Source organism: Alexandromys fortis, unplaced genomic scaffold, assembly GCF_014885135.2.
Source record: "Alexandromys fortis isolate MF-2015 unplaced genomic scaffold, M_Fortis_MF-2015_v1.1 scaffold_18, whole genome shotgun sequence".
Classification (NCBI taxonomy): domain Eukaryota; kingdom Metazoa; phylum Chordata; class Mammalia; order Rodentia; family Cricetidae; genus Alexandromys; species Alexandromys fortis.
Window position 1 is genome coordinate 11,090,285 of NW_026067897.1, and position 24,274 is coordinate 11,114,558.

The window sequence follows — 24,274 nt, forward strand, 5'->3', positions numbered from 1 at the left end:
TTCTTGTTTTTTTAAACAGCTGAATAATCTTCTGTTGTGTAAATGGACCGCCTTTTCATGTGTAAATGCACCAGCTGATGGACATCTAGGCTGCTTCCAATATCTAGCTATTACTAATACAACAGTAATGAACACAGATGAGCAAGTGTCTCTGTAATACAATGTAGTGTTATTTGGGTATAGATTATACATAGCATTTGTGGAAGAAGCTATTTTCTAGTTTGTATTTTTGGTTTCTTTGTCGAAAAAAGTTGTCCATAGTTGTTTAGATTTTTTTTCTGCATCTTCCATTTCATTTCATTAATCAACATGTCTGTCTTTATGCCAATACCATTATGGGCTTATTACTATATCTCTGTAATACAACTTGAAATCAGGATGGGTGATACTTTCAGCAGTGGTTTTATTATTCACTATTTTGGATTTCGTGTTTTCATATCCATCCAAAAGGATAAAAATTGTCCATTTGATTTCTGTGAAAAAAAATGTTTTGGAATTTTGATGAAGATTGTATTGAATTTGCTTTTATAGAATGGTCACTTTCTCTATATTAATTCTACTGATCCACAAGTATGGGAATTTTTATATCATCTGGTATCTCCTATTTCTTCTTCAATATCTTACATTTTTATTACGTAAGTCATGAATTTGCTTGGTTAGAGATATTCTGAGCTATTTTTGAGGTTATTGTGAAAAGCATTGCTTCCTTGATTGCTATCTCGGCTTGTTTAATCATTTTTACACAGGAAGGCTATTGCATTTGTGTGTTAATGCAACATCCTGCTACTGTACTGAAAGTCTTTATCAACTGTAAAAGTTCCCTGGTAGAGTCTCCAGGGCCTCTTATGTATAAACACTATCATCTAAAAATGAAGATACTTTGACTACATTCCTGTTTGTATTTCTTGGTGTCCTTCGGTTGTCTTCTGGCTCTATTAAGATTTCAAAGACTACATTGAATAGGTATGAAATCAATGGGCATCCTTGTCTTGTCCTGAGTTTCTCTCTTTTAGACGCTGACTGTGGGTTGCTGTATATTACCATTATTATGGTGAGGTATGTCCCTTGTATCTCTAGTCTCTTTAGGACTTTCATCATGTTGTTAAAAAGAACTGTTGGTTTTTAGTAGCCTTTCTGATATCTAATGAGATTATCAATTGGATTTTGTCTTTCAAATGGTTTATGTGGTACATTACATTTATGGATTTTCATATATTGCATCATCCATGACTCTCTGGAATAAAATCAACTTTTTGATGTGTTCTTGAATTCAATTTGCAATTATTTTGTTGAAAATTTTTGCATTTTGCTCATAAAGTGAATTAGTCTGTAATTTTCTTTTTTTTCGGATTATATACCAATGTAGTTTCAACCTCATAAAAAGAATCAGAAAATGCTCCTTCAGTTTCAACTTTGCAGAATATGAGGAGTATTTGTGGTAATCTGTTGGAAGTCTGGATCCATCTGGCCCTGGGCTTGCTTGCTTGGCTTTTTTTTTTCCTGGTTGGGAGACTTTTAATTACAACTTCTATGTAATCATTTGTACAATTATATTTACAAAGGAGCAACATTTTTTTTTTTCAAAAAGAGTGACAGCCACCCTGATTCACCCTCAGATCATGTCAGTCTCCTCCTTTCTGTCACTAAGTCACACCTCCTCTTTGAGACATGAACCTCATCAGGGCTGGACTCAAACCACAAATTGTGTACCTACATTTTCAATGTTAAAGAGCTTGGATTACTCTCCCATAAGCGTTCCTGCCCAGAATGCACTCTGTTCTCCTAGGGTGGTTCCTTGCTTTATATCCAGCTTTCCTTGGCAAATATGTCTCTGGGTCTTCTAATATTTTGGGTTCTCTGGTGAAATCTAGACTGAACTTCAATAGTTTCATACAACAGCTCTTCAGGGCTTCTTGCCCTTTTAGAGCCTTCGTGCAGACTAGTCTGCTGCACATTCCCTTAACTGCAGAGAAGATTCCACAAACCCCTTTGCTCATGTATCTTTAATGACTCAAACTCTAGAACCACATTTGGTAGCCTCCTTGCAATGGATCCTGGTTTTCTTTAAATGCATTTATAGCCCCAATACATAAATACCTGAGGCTCGCAAAGGCCCTTCAACTGGCCATAGCAACTGCCCAGGCTTTCTGACCTTCCAAATCTGAGAAACCCTGATCTCTGTTTCAGATGCTGTCAGGAGGTTCACTGGACCCCTGGGCCTGTCTAATCCCTCATAAATCACCCAGACCATTTCCAAGGTGCAATCAAGTAGAGCATTGTGTGTTGACTGTACCTACATCCCTTGTGGCATGGGGACATCAAGCCCAGACATCACTTCAGCTGGCCTCCTGTATCTAGCCACAGACTCCTGAGAGGCCTGAGCACCCTTGGCCTGACCACGACCATCTCTCCCTGGGAGCCTTAAGTAGACATAACCATATCAGGGTGATCTAACTCTTTCCTCCTGGACACTGGGGCCACCTACTTAATCCTGATGGAATTCTAAAGACCTACATTTTCTTGTACCCTTTTGTCGTGGTAGGGTTACACCTTTACCAGCCTCATCAAACCCCACCAAATATATTGCTCAGGCTCAATACCCACTCTCTCTCCATAACCTCAGAGGACTGTAATCTTTTCAGAGAGAATCTTCTGCACCCTTTGGGCTGCCCACCACTTGGGCATACTCCCCTCAACAGCCTTCAAGGCCAGTCACATGTGCAAGTCTACTTACTAGGACTCTTGTACTTCTCCAGCTGTTTCCTCTTCTATCTGTTCTAACTTGCCTCTCCCCTTCTACTGGGTAAGTGTCACCACAGGGCTCCCAGCTTTGTTTACTTTTACTACAAAAGTCACATAGGTGGACCAAGATATCTTTCCCTTCACAGCTGCAGGTATAGCCTGGCTTCAGACAGCCTGGATACTGTTCCCTTCTTATCTGTAGTTACAGTGTAGCTTCCAACAGCCAGGATACCTTTCCCTTCAGAACTGGAAGTATAGCCTGGCTTCTGACATCTAGGATACCTTTCACTTCAGAGCTGCAGGTATAGCCTGGCTTCTGACAGCCAAGATACCTTTGGCTCCAGATCTGTAACACTTACATTTTGGTGCCAAAACTTGGAAGTCGCTACTTCTTTAGCTATCTACCATTGGTTTTTCCTCTTACTTCATTCAAGATCTCCAAAAGGTGACTCAGACCACCCTTACCCTCAATGGCCAAATAGACCAACTGGGATACCATAAGTCCTACAAAAGCAGTGAGGATTAGATTCACTAACAACAAATAGCGATGGTCTTTTTCTCTTCCTCAGGGAGGAATGTTGCTTCTCTGTCAACTAGTTAGGTACAGTAATAGACAAGATCTGACATCTCCAGATGGATCTCCAAAAATGTAATAAATAGTCCAGTTTCTTTGGCTGGATGCTCATTTACAATCCCTGTGGAATTAGATGCTGCCCTTCTTCATCCTCTTTCTCCTGCATTTATTAATCCTACCAGTTGCATCCTGCCTTATAAACTTCTTATCCAGATTTTTTCAACAACAGATGCAAAAGATCTCTAACCAGACTTTTAAGCAGCTGTTATTACAGGATCACCAGCCCCTAGTTACAGAGCCAGAGGAGAGTGACTCCTGATTATATCCCGATTGTGAAGATCAAGTGAAGATCGTGAAGACTGTGAAGATTGACACTCTGATTCAACAGGAAGCAGGTTAATGACATCACCCCATTTCCCATGACCTGATTGTCTACAAATAATAAACACAAAAGACAGAATGTAAACCACTCAAGCCACACGAGTAGCAAGATCCCTCTCCCAAGGACCTGTAATTGCCAGGTTCTACCCAAAGAATACTCTAACTGCCCTAACTGATGGAGCCTGCCCCCATCCTACAGAATAAGAAGCCCACTTCTGGAAATGAAACCCTACCACTCTCCATCCTGAGAAACTCCACCCTGAAAATTTCCACCTTTTTCCCAAGAAATTGTATGTAAGCCCTGTACCTTTCTCGGGTTTTGCTGTTTCTCTACTGAGCAGAGACAGTCACTCTCCTTCCAACGAATCTCTTGTTGTGCTGTGTGACTTTACAGTATTCCTTGGCTCCTAGCTGTCAGGATACCTTTCTATCAAAGCTATAGTACTTACATTAGTGATTCCATCAATTCCTATAGCACTTACAAAATGTCTCCCTGAAGCATGATTTCGGAAGAAAATTTGTAGAAAAATTTGTGTAAAATGGGAATGAGAATATATCCTTACCCCCTTACAGTGCCAAGATGGGGAGCATCCAGAATTTGTGTGGCCAATGCGAATCTTAAATGGTTTTCCTATATCCCCAATTGTGATCTACAAAAGAGTCAAGAAAATATGTTTTAGTTATACTTCTTAACACAACTCAGACAAGAACATTGCATACTGATAAAGGGGTCAATTCATAAAGACATCAGAATGACAAATATGTATCCCAACCTCAGAGCACTGAAACATACCAAATGTGGTGCTATAGATTGAACCCAGGGCCCTACATATGTTGAAAACATTGCTGTGTCACTAAGTTGTACACCCATACCAAGGAAGAAAAATTTAAAATGATTGTGTAATGAAACAGACAGTCCACTATAATAAACTATAGAAACATGGCTTAAATGACAGAAAAAATAAACAGAATCAGAAGGAAGAAGATCTCACCAACATGGCCTAATATCTATCCAACATTCATTCAACAACAACAAATATATAATTTCCTCAAGTATGCACAGAACATTCCTTAGTATAAATGATGTGTTAAAAAATACTAATGGTTGAAATTTTAAAGGTTTTGATTGGGTATGGTGGTACACACCTTTAACTCCAGCACACAGAAAGGAAAGGGTTGCAAGTTTGAGGTCTGCTTAGTCTTATGAAGTAAATTGAAAGTCCATACTATAAAGTAATACACTGACAAAGATGTGAAGAAAGGATATTTTAAAACAAACAAATATAGATATAGATATAGATATTATGTATAATATATAGTATCTAAATACAGTGAAATAAAACTAGAGATAAATATGAGAAGGAAAACTGGGAAAGTTATATGTAAATTAAAGAGCATATTCTCAGTGAGTTGGTCAAACAAGAAATTCCACAGTAACTATAAGATACATGAGGATAAACTAAACCAAAACACAACATATAGAAAGTTGTGTAAGTAAGCTATGAGTCATATTCATAACTGTAATCACATATATAAAAAGGAAAAAACACCATAAATGTATAGTCCAACTTTCAACACTAAAAGAAATTTCAGAGTAAATGAAACCCTAAACTGGCTGAATGAAAAGAATGATAAAAATTAAAGTGATAAATACATATTAGAAAATAAAATAACTCATCAAGCAAAGGCAGTTTTTCAGAGAAATTATTAACAAAAATTACAGTTCTTTGACTACTCTGTTAAGAAAAGAAAAAGATTTAAATTGGTAAAACCAGAAATTTAATATAAGATGTTGTATAAAAACTTCACAAAAATAAAAAGGGTTAAAAAGTCTAGCATATAGTCATGGAAATATTATGTATAATGTTAATAAATTAAGTTTACTAGGAATTAAATTTAAACTAAATTTACTAGAAATTCTATAGAAACACACAAACCACCAAAACTTATACAAATGTGTCTTTTATTTGTGCGTGTGATTCTCATGCCTTTTCTTAGCACCTACTATAGTAGGGTGTATGTGTTCTGGTGGACGGACATTGTCTTACTGTTAATGTTTGTGTTTGTGTTAGTATCATCCAGGCATCCGGTTTGGGATGATCGAGGTGATTCTAGTTCATGACATCTGGTCTTCTTAGATGGGGATGTGTTCCTTTCCTTGGTTTCTGTTGCCCTGTCGGGACCTTAAGAAATTGTGGTGGGTGTGGGTTTCTTGGAAGAGACTGCTTCTGCAGGTTCCTGGGTAGCAGAGAAGTGGGGGAGGAGTAAAAGCTGAGAGGCACTTTAGGAAAGAGCTAAGGGGATCCTATCCACACCAAGAGGGAGGGTCTTCGGGGAGCTGGAAGCACAGTTGGAAGAGTGGTTCCTACAAGCAGGTTGAAATAAGGCAAAAAAAAAAAAAAACTGATCTGAAGAGATAGGGATAGAAGGGCCATGGGGACCCTGGGTCCAAACCAAGAGTTAGAGTCTTCCACAGATGGAGTTGAGGTGGGAAGAGGGGTACCCACAAGTAGGTTGTTACCAGGTTGATGGTGAGAATAGCAAGAGTGTATGGAAGATAAAAAACACAATGTGAATCACCCACCTGAGTCCCTTCCAAGTATGGTCAATGAAGGTCCCAGGTAAAAAGTGTTTCTAGGTATCTGGGGCTGACACAAAGGAACAGAGATTACTAGAAAGAGGTGCTGAGAGGCTCCATAAGAAAAAGGAAATCTGGGTCCACTCCAAAGTTAGATGGAGTCCACAGGGAATGGAGGTAGGATGGGAGAATGGGGTGCTGAAAGAAGTCTGCTTCAGGACCCAGATGAGACTGGAGAGACTTTAATGGAAAATAGGAAGGAGAGTGAAAATTGCCTATCTAGTGCCAGCCTGGTTTGGCCGAGACCACATAAAAACAGTGACTATTAAGGACAAAGCATTTCTCTCTAGCTTATGTTTCTTCCCATGAGGTGGACTTGTGGTAAACCTGCAAGGACAAAGATAACCATGAATTTCTTTTAACTGACCATCTACAAGACATATGGTGGTGTTTAAGAAGAAGGGCCTATTTGACAAGCTGCACTAGTTCCAAAGTTCCCACACTTGTATCACTTTATTAATAGTTTTTATTCCATTTTATGACTTACAGTAAAGATGTCTTTGTGTCCAGCCTGGAACCGAGCCCCATCTCTTCCATAAAGATATATAGGCACTGAGCTCCTGTATTCTCCATATAATACAATGTAAACCTGCGAGCTGGTCCCTGCATCTGGAAAGTCACTGGTCATGACTGAAACCTTCCAGTTTCCACCTACAGAAGCACAGATAACACACAGTGTGATGGCAGGCCATTATAAAGACAGGGTTCAAGACAAAAAGTTCTCCTTTTCAACTCACCTGTAAAAGTATCATAACATTGGGTTTTAAATCTGGTTTTATAAAATCTCAATATAAATGCCAAACCTACATTGTGCTGGAAAATATTTCCCAACATAAATTTAAAAACAAAAGTAGAGACTATTGATTGGCCTATTGTAGCTGGTCATGATTCATCTCTGAGAGTCACATTAGAACTTCCAGAAAACTCCCAGTATTTTGATTAAATATCTACAATATTCTTATGTCTAACATGTAATATGTATGAACAGAAATAGTCATTTTAAATGTTTGTTTTTATATGTGTTCTTTCTAAAATAGTCAGAAAGAATTTGAAACATCTTACATCCATTATTTTCACTGTCCTAGATAAACAGATAATACTAAGGTTAACAATGATGAGAAAAACTGTGTGTCTCCAGGAATACAAAGTAGTGCTCTACAATAAATGACTCACTGTGAATATAATAAAGTTCCCTGTATTTTGCTGCTACAGTTTTATTTGAATGTGGCAGGTGTTTTGTTGGGGGGTAAACATTCAAAATGCAACCTACGTGTGAATTACTGAGAAATTAGAGAGCATATCCTCAATTCTACAAAAGTAAACAACAAATTCAGAAACTCAGATGACAGTTTGTTCATTAGACTGTAATTTTTGTTCTAAATTTAAAGCAAAGTATATTTTATACTTGGTCATTATGATAAATAATCAAATTCTAGATTTAAATTTTACTTATGCCACAATAATTTGATAAATAAATGCTAAATTTGTGAAAGTCTACTTTAAACCTTAAATTTTTATTTTACTTGTCAAATACATGATAAAAAAAAACATACCAGTATCATCTTGGTAGATGTTCAGTTTGTAAGTAAAAATAATTTCTCTAGTTAGCAGAAAATACCAACCCATTTTGTTGTTGTTGTTGTTGTTTTACTTTTTGATTCACTTACTTATTTTACTTCCCAGGTGCAGCCTCCCCCTTACCCTCTTATCCCAGTCCTCTCCCCTACTTCACCTTCCACCTCCCAACCCTCTCTTCTTTAGTTTCCATCCAGAAAAAGAGAGCTCTCCTATGATTATCAATAAAAACATGGCATATCAAGTTGCAGTAAGACTAAGCACTTCCACCTTTGTTAAAGTTGGGCAAAATGTCTGAGTATGAGAAGTAGGGTCTCAAAAGCCAGTAAAAGAGCCCCTATTCCCATTGTTAGGACTCCCATAAGAGGACCAAGCTGCACAACTGTAATATATATATGCAGAGGACCTAGCTCAGTCTCCGGCAGGCTCCCAGGTTGTCGGTACAGTCTCGGTGAGCACCTGTGAGCCAGCAACGAAGAGATTCCCCTGCTCATCATCATTTCCAGCATCACATGTGTTGTTGATCTTAGCCATTCTGAAAAGTGTAAGTTGGAATCTTAGAGTCGTTTTGATTTGCATTTCCCTCATGGCTAGGGCTGTTGAACATTTCCTTAAGTGTTTCTCAGCCATTTGAGATCCCTCTGTTGAGAATTCTCTGTTTAGATCTGCACCCCATTATTTAATTGGGTTGTTTGGTTTGTTGATATCTAGTTTCTTGAGTTCTTTATGTATTCTGGAAATCAGCCCTCTGTCGGAGGTTGGGTTGATGAAGACATTTTCCCATTCTACAGGCTGTCATTTTGTCCTTTTGATGGTGCCTTTTGCCTTACAGAAACATTTCAGTTTAATGATGTCAAATTTATTTATAATTGTTTGTGCTACTGGTGTTCTGTTCAGGAAGTTGTCTCCTATGCTAATGAGTTTGAGATTATTTCTTACTTTGTTTTCTATCAGGTTCAATGTAACCGGATTTATGCTGAGGTCTTTGATCCACTTGGTTTTGAGTTTTGTGCAGGATGATAAATATGGATCAGTTTGCATTCTTCTACATGCAGACATCCAGTTAGACCAACAATGTTTGTTGAAGATACTTTCATTTTTTCCGTTTGTGGTGTTGGAATAAACTCATCATGAAATCAACGCAACCAAAAGTAAAAAAAAAAAAAAAAAAACAGTAATAATTACGTTTTTGGGTTAGATTATAATCGGGAGCTAACACTACAGAACTAGGTATGACTCGTAAGCACTGAACGCAGAGATGAAATCACATGGAAGTGTTTCCACCTGGTCTCCCTCTGTAAGCGTTAGTCTCTCTCCAGCCACGCTGAAGATACTTTTAGAATCTGAGGCCCATATTGTCAGGATGATAGCTAAGACATGATCCCTAGTTCTAAAATGTCTAAAATTTTACAAGTCTGATGAACTCCTCGTGAATTTAAAGGACAACTCCTCAGAAGACTTCAGTATTGGTCCAGTTCATCAACAATTGCCAGAAATATCAAATGTGGTACCAAGAATTAAGTGTGAATCTTGAAAATAGGTCATTGGGCTAACAGCTAAAGGGAACAATCTGAATGTTTCCTGTAAAGCTCACCCCCACCTATTGAGCCAACAGCTCATTAAGTTTTCTTGAGCTTCTGCTAAGACCTCAGTGCCTTGCCCTTCATTTGCTTTCCCTGGGGTCGACTGACCAATGACGGTGGCGGTTCACTGTATAATCCTCTACTCTGGAACTGCAACTCGATTTACTAATAGCGTATTTCCTTTTGTTCTGAAAAGTGCTGTGCCCTCTACATGGAAGACCTGGGGAAATAGCTACATGGTTAGTCCCACCCCTCCCCGCTTCTTCCAAGCAGAAGCAGACAGCTCAGGCTGTCCCTGGCAGTCAGGTATTCTCCACAAGGGATTCTTCAGAGAGCTCCAGCTTCTGATAAGGCATTGCACAACTGCCACCTGGTGGGCAAATGCATAAATCCACCACTCTGTTTTAAGACAATAGTCCCTGGCCTCAGACAAGCATCCATCAGTAGTAGCTAGTCATCCGCAGGGCTTATCAAGATGTGTCCCATCTTGTGTTTAAAAACACCTGAGCTCTACTGGATACAAAAAACTAGACTCCCACTTTTTGGTCATTCAAAGTGTTTCATATAAGAGCAAAAGTGAGATCTGTATGATCATAAATTTCCTTTACAATTTTCCTTAATATTATAAATTTCATAGTGTTGCAAGGTGTTCTTTAATCAGGTCTCACACTATAGTTCAGGCTGCCCTGAAACTTACTATGAATTTTTATTTATTTCTTTGTTCATTCGTTTAGTGTAGGTCTTGTATAAACAAAATATTCTTTAAATATTTACGAGCAAAATTTTAGATATTTCCTGAAATTGTTGAAATACTCTGTTTTACAAAATACAAGATAATTAGTGCTATCATTTACTAGTTTGAATATCCTTCTAAAGATAAGGATCTGAATCTATAAACAAGCAAAAAAATAAAACAAATGCCAACAACAGCATTTCTCATCCATACAGGACACATTAGGAACATTTCCCAGTAATGTGCTGGTTTGAAATATAAACATGAACATTAATTAATATGGCCTCAGACCTCAGAAATGAACACATGCACATTTTTGTTGAAAGTCAGAAGTACATTATATGTCAACCTCTACCAATTGTCTTCAGTTTCATTTTCCTGTGTAATAAAGAAGAGATGAAGAGGCAGGAAAGACGGAGGAGAAAAGTGGATTTTTTTCAATTTTTTATTATTGTTTATTTTTATCATTTTTTAGCTTTCCATTCAGGGAGACACTACAAGAGTCAGGGGTAGATATGGAGGGACTGAGAGACAAGCAGGACTGGGGTGCACGATGTGAAATTCCCAGAGAATTAATTAAAAGCAAAACAAAACACCACCTCAAAGAGGATCAAAGCTGTATCCAACAAGACAAAGGTATAGGAAAAGGACTTTCTAAATAAGACTCCAGAGCAAAAAATTAACAACTTGGACCTCATAAAACTAAAACATTTCTGATAGGTCTGAGCTAGGTCCTCTGTCTATGTTATAGTTGTGTGGCTTGGTGTTCTTGTAGGAGTGTAGTTATTTCTGACTCTTTCATCTGCTCTTAAGATCCTTTTCCTCAGAGTGGGCTGCATCATCCAGCCTTGATAGGAGAGTTTGTGCCTGCCTTGTAGCTTGTTTTACCATGTTCAGTTGATATCCCTGGGAGCCATGCTCTTTCCTGAAGGTAAATGGAGGAAGAATGAATCTTGGGGGCAGGGGACTGGAGGGAGAGGGGAATATGGAAACTGTTTGGGATATAATATATAAGAAAAGAATAAATAACTTTTTAAAAAACTGAAATATTTCTGTAGTGATATTTCTTTTTTTTTTTTCGAGACAAGGTTTCTCTGTAGCTTTTGGTTCCTGTCCTGGAACTAGCTGGAACTAGACCAGGCTGGCCTCGAACTCACAGAGATCCACCTGCCTCTGCCTCCCGAGTGCTGGGATTAAAGGCGTGCGCCACCACCGCCTGGCTCTCATTTATATTTTAATAAATAAAGCTTGCCTAAAGATTAGAGAGTAAGAGAGCCCCACTGGTGAACCTTACAGACCAGGCAGTGGTGATGCACACCTTTAATCCCAGTAGCCATGCTAGTTTGCTATGGAAACCAGGTGGTGCATGCCTTTTATCCCAGTGGTACAGGCCTTTAATCCCAGCCCTAGAAAGAACTATAAAATGGAGCAGGCAGGGAGGTAGGACAGCTCTCAGACATAGTCTCATTCTGAGATTCCTGGAGGCAGGATGGCCATTTCAGACTGAGGCAGAGGTAAGAGCCAGTGGCTGGCTTTTCTGACCTTCAGATAGAACGCCAACTTGTGTCTCTGAGTTTTTATGAACTGGGCTACACATTTCTGTAAACTAAGGAAACAATCAAGTGAGTGAAGGAGAAACATACAGGACGGAGATTATCCTTGCCAGCTACACAGCTGACAGAGCATTAATAACCAACAGAACTCAAGAGCACAAGGAGTCAAGGAAAAGATGACCCAAAGGGGGAAAAATGGGCCAGAAATTTAAACAGAGAGTTATCAATAGCAGAAATAAAATATTGGCTAAGAAATACCTTTAAAAGTGTTCATAACCCTTAGCAATTGGGTAAATGAAAATTAAAACAACTTTGAGATTCCCTCTGACCCTCGTCAGAATGGAGAAGATCAACATAACAGCTGACAAGAAATGATGCTGAGGTTGTGTGCAAAGGAGAACCCTCATTCGCTGTCAAGGAGAATGCACATTTGTCCAGCCACTCTGGAAGATCCCTCAAAATATTAGCAATAAATCTATTGTGTGACCCAGCTATACCACTCCATGGCTTATGCCCAGAAGACTAGACATCCTGCTCCCCAATCCTTGTTCAGTTCATTATTGTCCTATTCACAGTAGCTAGGAAATGAAAACAACCGAAATGCCCTTCAACAAATGACTGGGTAACGAAAATGTAGTACCTATACATAGTGGAGTACAATTCAGCTACAAGGAAAAGTGAAGTCGGGAAATTTGCAGGTCAGTGGAGAAACCTCGAAAAGAGGATATTGAGCGAGTTATACCAGACTCACAAACACCACATGTTCTCTCGTATGCAGTTCCTAACTCCAGATCTTCAGGTGTGACTATATAACACGGAGTCATCAGACAAACCAGGAAAGTATAAAGGGATCACGGGCACAGGGAGAGGCTTGAGAGGGAATAGCAGAATATAGGTGATATTTATGGAGAAACAGAAAAACAAGGAGACTTCAGCTGGGGATGGGACGGAGGTCAGTATAAGAGGAGGAGAAACAAATAGCACCAAGATTATTTGATAAAGCTTCAAGAATCATTCCATATTTATAGGAAATAATATACATATGTATTGGAATATAACTGTGAAGAAAAATTATATCATGAAATTTTCAGGTAAATGAATGGACTTAGGAAAGATTGTTTTGAGTAATGCATCCAATATCTGTAAAGACAAATGCCACATGTCCTCTCGATTTCCTAGCTCCAGATAGACAAGATTGATGGACAGACAGGTAGGTAGATGGCAGATTGTAAGAGCCAGAATACTAGGAAGTCCTCTGTGAGACTGCCTCTCTTAAAAATAGCTGCACAAACAAATCCTAACAATGATAATACCAATGGACAATGCTAACACGGAAAAGGGAAACCTCATGGGGTCTGACGCCTACATAAAGAACTGTAGGCACATGAGTGCTGAAAGAGGAAAAACTAGCCTCACCTAGCAACGAGTCTCCTAATTGGTTATCCAATACAAGGTAGCCAGCCCTGAAAGCAAATACACACAAGCAAGAAAAATATAATCAGCAGTCTGTACGTACACATTTGTTCCTATACGTGGAACAATAATAATCAAAGTGGCTATCAATTTGAGAGTTGGAGTAGAGACATTGGAGGAGCTGGATGGAGGGTGTATGGGAGGTGTTGGAGTGAGGAAAGGAAAGAGAGAAGTGATGTAATTCTACCTTAACTATAATATATAAAACTTTGTTAAAATAAATTTTAAAAATTTAATTTAAAGACTAAAATTTGACAGCACTTGGGAGGCAGAGGCAGTTGGATCTCTGTGAGTCCGAGACCAGCCTGGTCTACAAAAGCAAGCTTCAGGACAAGCTCCAAAGCTATAGAGAATCCCTGTTTCAGAAAAAAGATTATAATTTGTAGAAAACATACTCGAGGGACAATGGTGACAACTGTCCTATAGAACACTTAGTAGCTTCAGTGGATGTCTGAGGAGACGAGACAAGACTCTCTGCAACTCTAGAACAAGAAATTTGCAGATTGTGATAGAGAGCTTGCAATCACACTTTTATTCAATCAGCACTTAAAATAATAAATTAAGTACTTTAAAGTTACATTTATTCACTAATTATCCAATATGCTATATACATAGTTAATATTTTTAAAGACATATTTCTTGTCCTGGCCGTATTTCTGATATTCTGGTCAAAAATGTCATAGGTACAGAAAATCTTGTAAGTTTAAAATGAAACCACATAAAACCATAATTACTAAGAAACAAGGAACAAGGCAGTGAAAGTTTTATCCAAGAGTATATTTTCCAGATATTTGAAAGTAAGAAATTCTTAGAGAGGATCTAGCCTAAATTCCATCCCATACATTGCACCTTTTTATGGAAAAAAGCATTGAAAAACCAGACTTGGTTCATACTGTAGCTATAAATCATCTTGCTTATTATTGCTTTTAATATCTATTACATTTAATTGGTTTTCCTCTTCCCAGATGAAAAGAATTTCACCTTCTAAAATAAAATGTATTTCCAATATATTTCCATTGCTGATATTTACAAATTTCTCAACTTGGCAAATAGCTAACACGTAAGCTAGACCGAACAGTTCAAAGGGGAACTGATAACAGGGATTTTCTGTTACTGATTGGTTAGGATTTGTTCTTGAGTTCTGGACTCTGTTAATTAAGTTGCTATTCTCATCAACATTTTTGGAGTTATTTGTCCAATTGCTAGGGCTTCGTGTAATGGAATTTATATCCTCTACAACTAGCAATGATGTATGCATGAGATCTGAAAACCTTTTCTTTAAATATAACTGAAATTTCTTCAAATCAATTTTTTCCTCTAAGTTCAAAGAGGTAACATGTGTGTGTTTCATTCTTTTATCCATCAAGTCAACCATGTTTCTGGAATAAAATTGATCAAATGGAGCACCAATGGCATTATCCGTAAATGTTTTGCTCACACTCGCATTATTTCTCTTGCTTCTGAGTTTGTTTTTGTTTGGCTGCAGCAGAAACGGGTATATTTTCATCCATAAGTGGTAACCCAAAGAATTTTCGATATCAGAATCTTTGCGGTAAGCAAAGCCTCGGTCTTCCTCATTTACAGGTTGAAAGGTAACTGTTAGTATTGGACAATGTTGGCCACAAAGAGCATAGAGTTTATCCAAAGAGTCACCTTCCTGAAGTGCACCATGAGTGATTTTACTCCCAGGTAATGGCTGGGTTTCAATAGCATTGCTGCAAACGGGGTGGACTTTATTGCCAGCGGGAGCAAAGGTTTGTGTAACAGATGTACACACTCTTTCAGATGGATCCTTAGCCTTCTCCTCCTTGTGATAATTTGGTATTCTCTCTTTGGGATGGGTTTTATTCGGCACATCTAGAAAATCTTCACAAAAGGGCTCAGAGTCACTACCATGAGGAAAGTTAAAATAATTACATTTTACTTCAACAGGTTGAGTCATTTCCTCCAGTTCTGAAGAGGACAATTCAGCCAATGTTGGTCTGGGAGCCAAATCTCCAAAGTGTGAATATGGCACCTCCAAGCTGTTCTTATCGAGAGTATCCACTGATGTGGTGTCTGCGTTGCCATACATGCCAGTATTGTCAAGTGACACTCTCCACAAGTGATTTTCCTGCAGGAGCCATTTGCCATTGTCAATCAGCTCTCCTTTCTCTCTTTTCTTAAGGACCTTGTCATGCTCAGCTGGTTTTGTAACATGTTCTAGGGTGTTACCCCCAAAACCTCTCATGCCATTGACGTCACCTTCACCTTGTCTTTCCTCCTGGAATTCCTGAAACAGGAGTGAACTTCTAGATTCCTGTTCAGAAGAGATCAATGACTGGCACTCAGAATCATTAAAATTTGTTTTCTTAGCACACCGAACTTCCACGGGATTATAAGGACAAACTTGAGATCTGTGTATAGACCCATGAAAAAATTGTGGTTTGATAATCTCTGCTTTGCCATAAAGCTTTTCTATTGCCCTTTTAACAATTCCTCTATTGTGCTCTTTCTCACGGGCTGCGTCATCATTGTCACTGTGATCATCACTGGGTGTTTTATGAGGATGCCCCCTCTCACTGTCTGGTCTACAGTCTGACCAGTCTGAAGTCACAGGACTTCTGAGATGGGTTTTACCAACAAGTGAGGACTCTGTGTAATTTACATTTTCAATACTTTCTACCATCATTTTAACTCTCATCTTATTTTCTCCTTCACTGATCTCCTTTTCCATATTTTTATTAGAATCATAGCAAGAACCTAAAGATGGTGATGTCACCTGCCCCCTACCAATTTTCTCCAAAATCACAGTATTTCTTCTTTTGTCTTCTATAGTATTCCTATTTGATATCTGCATCAACTTCAAACTCATTCTGGCCTCTAACTCTTTTTTAACGGACTCCTCAGTAGCTTGTTCTTCAGCACTTACTTTTATATTAAAAATATCTGTGTCTTGGCTTTCTGATTCTTCAAAAGATTCTAATTCTGAAATGCTATTTCTTTCATTTGACGTCATGCTATTGGTTATGGACCCTGGTTCTTCAGAAGTTCGTGATTCTTCCTTATCAAAAGATAGACATTTATTTTTATTCACAATTTTCTTAAGTGAGCAATTTTTTAATTCTTCTAGAGAGCTATAGTCCTTATCAAATTCCGGACCAGTTTTCCCTAGGAAAAGACCACAGGAGCTTGTGTCACTGACATTTTGATGCGATGTTGATACATTAGAGTCATTTTTATGCACAGAGCCTACCAAAATATTTAAATCTTTTGGAACTTCATCAACTGTCTTGAGTTCTTCAGTTAATTCCAAATTATCACCACATTTGTTTTCTTCTGAATTCACAAAGTCAATCGTATTGCAGGCTCTGATGGGAACGTAAGTCTCAGCACTCGGGCAAGCTGCCTCACAGGTGCTCTCCGCCTGAGCACAAACCTTATGGGTACACACACCACCGGTAAGTAAACAGCCCGCTCCAAGGGAAGAAGCATCATTTGTGGAGAGCTGACTCATAGTATAACTATTACTAGTGAAAAGGGCGTTGCTCAGGTTACCTGCCTCTTTTGAAGGATAAGTCATATTCACAGAACACACCTCACATTGAGAGGTATGTTCCTTGTCAATCATTTCTGAAACACAGAACTCGGGGTCACAGTCCTCCCTGGCAGAGTAACCCTCATGCAAGAGCATCTTCTGTGTTCTCTCATCTTCATTACACTTGACAACACTCTGAATGCTGGCTGCAGTACAATTGGCTGGTACCGTATCTTGTTCCCTCTCACTGGGTTCACTAAAATTTTTGGTTGATTCCACTAAGTTGGCAACAGCAGCCTTCAAGTCATCGGCTTCCTCTGTGATGGCAACATGCTTCAGAATTTCCAACAGTGCAGATGTTTCTGCAGATCTGCTGGTAATCTTATGAGCATCGTTTTGACGGAAGCTATTCATACTTCCCTTTAGGTTTAGTACCAAAAGCCAAGCGAGAAGGAGGTTAGTGGATGAATTGTATAGTGCAGAAGAAAATGCAACATCTGCTAATGAACCTGAAATTTGAGCAGTGCCATTCTGGTTTTTCTTGTTGCTAGCAACAAAAGCTTCCAGGTGTTGAAGCAACAGGGCCGGTAAGTAGTTCTTCAGAACATTCTCTCCCACGGTATCTACCTGAGTGGCAGCCTCAATCCTCTGCCCTTTTGTAGCTAGGTTCATTTCTTGGTAAATAAGGTTCACGTCTGGTGTGGACTTTTCAGTAGATAAATGACTTTCAGTACTACGATGGTTAGCAGTGGCTACTGACCAAGGGCCACGGTCATGCAGAGAAACATCTTGGCTCTCACAGGTGTGTTTATCAAGCTCTTTGCCATGATCTTTAACAAGAGATTCACCAGCCTCTTGATTTTTCTCGCCTGTCCAGTTGTCATTTTTAGTTTGGTGCTTATTACTTTCCATAACAAAACTATTTCTTTTTGAAGAAGCCGTGTGGAGATTATTTCCTGGAGAACCGTTACTGTTATAATTTACCATGCTACTTCCGTTTTTGCATAGTGGAGGTGAATTTCTGGGCTCAAAATCTTGATATGTATTTATGTTCTGCAGCCATCTCTGTACATAGTTCTTAACTGAATGATGGGGAATACCCTCAGGAAAATCAGGTTTTTTGAAGGAAGCTGATGGACCTGCCCTTCTCGTAACATAACGTTCACTTACTATAGCACCTGACTTCAATTTATCTACCTTTTGTTTTTTCTGGCTTTTTAAAGTTGCCTGTAACTCATTAACTTTAGGGGCTAAACTCTTACTTGTCACTCCTCTTAAATTCTCTGTTACTATCTCCACTTGTGACTGTGGACTATGAAAAGGTTTCTGGTTTTCCTCAAGGATATTAAATACATGAAGTAAACTCTGATTCTCCAAATTACTTTTTAAAAGGTTAGATTCACTGTGGAGAAATACTTTATCTCCTTGACCAATTTCTTGTTTCCTGAGTCCTCCTAAACTTACCATCCTTAGTGGTCTGGGTTTCCTTTTGACTAAAAGTCTTTGAGTCTTAGGATTTTGAAAGCCATTTAACTTATTTTTATGGAAATTCTTGGAAATTCTGGTACTGATATTATTACTTTGGGGGCAGAAATGATTTGATTCAGTTATCACATCACTTGGATCAAGGCCTTCCCTACAAAATCTCCCTCCTTTAAGAGGACCATCTGAATCTCTCAGTAGTATTTCCTGGGCAATTGCTCCTTCTTTGTTTATCTTCCCAAGTTTTTTAGAGGTTCCTTTGGTTTCAATCACTTTTTTCTTATACCTGGGATTTATCATATGTGGCTGAGATTTCTTCTTTTTGCTGGGAAAAGAGGATAAAACCTGCTTTCTATTTTCTTGAAGTTCTGTTAAACCACAGTGAGCAAATTCCTTAACTAGTGTGTCTACTCTTGTGGTGACCGCTGAGGATCCTACAGAAGGAACCTCAGAAATACTTTGGTCAGTTCCAGAGTTGTTACCGGAGGGAAGAGTTCTATCTGCTGCAAACGAACTGCCCCTGTCATGCGTGCTACCACAAGTTCTGAAACGCTTAATACCAGTTTTGTCTGACACTACACTCTCAACTATGCCTTCCTCCACAACTGAACTCTCCGAAACAGTTGGTGGTAAACCGTTGCTATGGCACATCTTGAAGACCTTCTGACTTGTAATTTCTATAGCACCAGCGTTTACGGCATTTGACGTGAGCAGTCCACTTTCCTTCGATCTTTCTAGTGTCGACTCATCTTTGCTCTGGATATGAACAAGTTTATTAGATACTGATGACATTTTGCTGCAAGAATGTGCAAACATGTGATACTCAGATTTTTCCCCACCCTCTCTTTCTTCACTGTAGGAAAACTGCTTCTCCTGAACCTCGGTTTCAGATACTAGAGTAACAGTACCTATCACAGACTTCTTTTGTCTCCTTCGCCTTGGCCCAGGGGTTGGGGGCCTATAAAAACGTTTCACTTGCTTCTGGCCTCCCTGAATAACATCTGTGTCCACAGAAACATTCTCCCAGCCAGCAGAGCTGCATGATTCAGCCTGCTGCTCTGTCTTCTGAGAGTTGTCTTCCTCTGTCGGACTGCCCTGCTGAGTGGTGTCTGTGACGTCTTCGGACAAGGCCCGTGCTGCATGCTTTAGGCTGGATGGTCGCTTATCCATTCTTCCCGGATAACTGCTTTGCTCGCTCCTTCCGTCGTTAATTGGAAGCCCAGCTCTATCGACAGTGGCTGTCCACTTTACGGTCTCTTCTTTGATCTTGAATCGAACTTTCATCACCACTGTCATAGTGCCGTCCTGATTAAAAACAACGGACTTCTCAACACCGTCTTCGGAAGGAAACGCTGGCAGATCCTGAGAATCACGCTTCTCCAAGGTCAGGCTGTTTTCAGGGACCACAGAACAGTCTGAAGAACAGTCACATGTTTTCTCAGAAGCCAGGGACTCGATCTGGGAACTTAGGACTGAAGGCCTGCGTGTGCTCACTTTCAAGATTTTAAGAGTAAAAGATGCCATGTTAAAACCCAGCATGGAAAGAGGAAGTTGTAAATATCCCAAGGAAGATGCAGCAAAGAGAAAAGAAAAGAAAAAATTAGTACAAAATACCATTTTTTCTGTATTTTGCAATAAAATGTTACAGATGCATTTCTAAATTCTATATACTCAATGATTATTTGAGAAACCTTACTATAGTTTCTGTTTTTTTTTCAAACCACTATAAAACGTAAACTAATCATACTTTAATGGAGACATATTTAGAATTTTAAATTTAATTTATAAAGGAATGACAATAAGAAGAATGTAAAGTACAAATTACTAGTGATTATATTATTGGGTAAAATGTTTTTTGTGTGGTTTATTTGCTTACCAGTACTGAAACCAGAATCTGACGAAGTTCTGTAGATCCCAGTAAGAGAGGCTGGCAAGCAGCAGTGTGTGGTGGGTTCCATTTAAGCATGTGCAGGAGACACTCAGTAGCCTTATGGAAGCTAACCATATTTATACTTGATCAGTCAAATAATATTTAAATTTTATTTGTGTCATCCGTGCAGTTGATTTATTTACATATACACAAAAACACCAGCATTTGACACAGCCCAAGTGTGGCTTTTAATATGAAGTCTGTCATTAACCTTAGTATGAAAGATTTCTTCCTAGAAGTCCTTGTAGATTTGCATATGTCCCCTAAAGTAATTGTCTTTGGAGTTTTCAGAGCTAACCCTAAAATGCTGCTTATAGTTTTGGGTAAATAAAAATTTCTCATTCTTAACTTGATGAAGTAAAACTTAACAAAGCTCTCATAGCCCCCAAAGTCTATCAAAAATAATAAAGAGCTGATAAGAGACACAAAAAGAGCAAATCCACTTCAGAAAATTGATCAAGGTAAAACAGTGCAACTATATGCATAATATATGCTCAGCAATTAATACCTAAAAATAGGTGCATTCACAAATATGAATGTACTCCTGAAATAATCAGATAAAGGCGATAAATTATTTCAGCCATACTAGCAATAAGAACAGGGATTACTACTTCTTAAAATAAAGATTACTCCAAGTCTAAAGAGAATGAAAATTCGAATCCATGTGTAAATGGCAATCGGCACTGAGCTTCTCTCTTGGAGTTAATGAGCACAGTGAGTAACTGAGTTTTCTCACACTCTTGGGCCTCAAGATGCCCTCTTTCTCCCCTATCCCAGTGACAGTGCCCCACTGCTAATCAAATCCTAAAATTTTCAAAATTTAGATTATTGTTACTAATGTGAACTGGCTGAACTAACTACTTTATTTTGATCAAAAATGTTTCTTAGCATAGATAATTTTACAGGAACAGCTTCAGAAGGGAGAGTATACAGTTAAGTTTTTTTTTTTTAATTTAGATAGACCACTGATTTACTGAACTCAGCTATGAATGCTCCTTCAGACAAAAGTCTACAACTACCAGAGAAGTCACTTATACAGTTCTATAAACTCTTTCCAAAGCAAAAAATTCTGACTTTTTGTTTTGTTTTGTTTTGTTTTTTTAAATAAAAGCCAGGCAGTGATGGTGCATGCCTTTACACCTATAATCCCAGTACTCAGAGGTGGAGAGGGGTGGATCTCTGTAAATTCAAGGCCAACTTGGTCTATAGAGCAAGTTCCAGAACAGGCTCCAAAGCTACAGAAAGACCCAGTCTTAAAAACAACAACAACAAAAGTATATTTCATCCATGTAAAAATGTGTATCATTGATTATTTGGAAAAATCTTTCGAAAAGTAACCAGATATCTGTGACTATTTCCTACTATACATTAGCAAATTTCTGTGGTGATATTTTGTTTGTTCAAATCAAGCTGGCCTGAAGATCAGAGGGCAGAGCTAGCCACTAGCTAGCCATAGAGATCTGGAGGTTTGTACAGACAGGCAGGAAGTGATATGGCTGGGGGAGAGAGGAAGTGATAAGGAGGAAGGAGACAGAAGCTCAGTCTCTTTTTAGCTAGAAAGCTGAGAGGTAAGGTGGCTGTGGTTTTGCTCCTTCGTCTCTCTGATCTCTCAGCATTTTCCCCAATACCTGACTCGGGACTTTTATTAATAAGACCTATTAGAACCTGTGCTACAAATCTCATTTTGGAATACTTTTAATCCTCTCATAGTTTGTCTTTTGTGATGAGCCTGGTACTTTTTTATATATTTATTTCTTTATTAATTAATTAAAGATTTCTGTCTCTTCCCCACCACCGCCTCCCCTTTCCCTCCCCCTCCCCCAACCAAATCCCCCTCCCTTGTCAGCCCAAAGAGCAATCAGAGTTCCCTGCCCTGTGGGAAGTCCAAGGACCACCCACCTCCATCCAGGTCTAGTAAGGTGAGCATCCAAACTGCCTAGGCTCCCACAAAACCAATAGGTGTAGTAGGATCAAAAACCCATTGCCTTGGGGTCTGCGGAGCCTGGTCCTTTAAATATAATTTTTCCTGGTAAGGCAAAGAAAAGTTTCAGAGCTAATAAGTGAGTATTTATGAGTGACTTACTCTTTCTTTTCTCTAACGTGGGTTTACCCTTCCGGTGCACACGATGAGAGACCCCTGGCAACCTAGCAGGAAGCAAGGACTTTTGGATGTCGTAATTTCCGGGCTTAAATGGCTCCCTTCCAGCTGCTACCACAGCTCCTGAGCTCAGTAGCACTGCCTGGAGACTAGGTACCTAAAAGAAACCAGAGTCACTGTCACACATGAGCAAGTACTGATCTTTCCATGAGGTATGTTTATAACTTTGAATAGCTCACTTGGGCATTTTCTTAGATACCAATCACGCACACAAAATTAATCTAGGCATGATGGGGGATGGGTGTAAGCAGATCCATAGACACTATTGAGCCTGCATACTAGCTAGAAAGTGAGAGACTAGTTTTCTAGAATAACTAAATATCTTTAAAAGCAATGTTGTATTCCCCACCGAAGTCTGCAGTTGCAGCAGCCAAGTGCCCGCCAATCCGCAGCCAACTGCGCAAGGGCATGAGGGATAGCAAGGTTGAAAGCCGATCTCTTGAGTCCGTACGGTTAGCCACAGACCCCGCAGACCCTGCAGACCTGCCATGGGGGTACTAGGAAGATGCTTTTTCTAGATGGAAAAACACTACCCTTGGTCACTCGCTTCTAAGGAATACTATGAAAATGGTATTCTTTAACCAAACATTGTAAGTTTTGAATTTAACAAACAAAACATGTTCACAGACAACAAATGAGGGGGAGCAGACGCCTTCCGACCCAATAACCCGTCAGGTTCTGACAAGACCAAGACTACTACACACATACATGCACATGTATACACGCACATGTGCACACACACACATACATACATACACACGGGAGATGACTTAGGAGTCACCAAAAACACTCACTTTTCTTCCGTCCGTGGCATACAGTTTGGCCACTGGCCACTGCATGACCTGCGTCAGGTACTGCAGAAAGGCCTCGAAGCTCTGCGTAATCCTCCGACTGAGAAGGATCACACGCCTGGTCTTCGGGTCGCCGTTCCGGAAGACCACAAGCCTTCTCGGAGCACGGAGCACGCCGGGAGCAGTGGTGGACACCAGGGCAGTAGCAGAGCCGAGGTGCACATGTGTGCTTATAGAGCGGCTGCTGAGCCAGGGCCGAGGGCGCCGGCGAGCCTTGTCCAGGTCAACTGGCAGCACCTTCCTATTGTGGGAGCACAGGTAGGACTCGCCGTCCTCCAGCTCCTCCAGCCTGGTGATGCTGTGCCTTCCACGGGGTGTGCTGATGTTCCTTACCCCAAAGGGCAGGGGCACCTTCCTGGATAAGTTGTCCAGGAGAGCGTCGAAGGTCTTAAAGGAACGAGGATTGACCACCACCTTCACACCGCCAAACTGGGGGTCTCCGCTCTTGTAGAAGCTGATGCGTTTAGCCACCACAGGGTGAGCGACGTTTGAATGGCGAGGAATAGGAACTTGACCTTCAGAAGAAGTCAGTTGAATCACAGAGAAGCTAGTAGACGGTGCCTCACTCATTTTGGCTGAGACCTAAAGACGGAGGGAAAATGGCTTATTTTCACAATGGTCTGGAGCTGTGTCGCTGAGACTGTATGGTAATGCTACTGCTTGCATGTTTGCCTGCTCCACCTTGTGATTTTAGAATATAAAAGAATACTGGACACTGGAGAGATAGCTTGGTGGTTAAAAGCTCTGACTGCTCTTCCAGAAGACCCAGGTTCAATTCCCAGCACCCACATGGCAGCTCACAACTGTCTATAACTTCAACATCTGACACTCTGACACAGACATACATACAAGCAAAACACCAGTGCACAATAAATAAATAAATTATATAAACTGGCCTGGAAATCAACGCCTTTCAGGAACTGTCCTGGCTTTGGTCCAGCAAGGACATCTCCCCCCTTCCATTCTTGTTTGTATCAGAGTGCTTATTCCAGAAAGATCCCAACAACACCCCCAGCCCCCATTGGTTCAGAGAGAATGCTGCCCTGGGGCCTCTCCTCACACTGAAGTCTCTGGAACTGGGAAG

General features: G+C 39.7%; 1 protein-coding gene across 8 annotated transcripts in view; it reads right to left on the bottom strand.

Moving 5' to 3' along the window:
• Rp1 (RP1 axonemal microtubule associated) overlaps nucleotides 1–24,274 on the bottom strand; it is a 127,682-nt gene that overhangs the window by 79,495 nt on the left and 23,913 nt on the right. For 7 of the 8 annotated variants that reach the window (XR_007588163.1, XM_050118876.1, XM_050118875.1 and 4 more), the window contains exons 2-5: nucleotides 23,134–23,772; nucleotides 22,265–22,436; nucleotides 6,823–6,986; nucleotides 4,261–4,347 (exon numbers count right to left, since the gene is read on the bottom strand). Coding sequence is in view for 7 of the 8 variants with exons in the window: in XM_050118876.1 (XP_049974833.1) it covers nucleotides 4,261–4,347; nucleotides 6,823–6,986; nucleotides 22,265–22,436; nucleotides 23,134–23,772 (1,062 nt within the window). In the remaining variant the exon portion in view is untranslated. Of the gene's footprint in view, nucleotides 1–4,260; nucleotides 4,348–6,822; nucleotides 6,987–12,441; nucleotides 19,745–22,264; nucleotides 22,437–23,133; nucleotides 23,773–24,274 lie in introns of those variants that run through there. The other variant, XM_050118868.1, reaches the window with a different exon arrangement.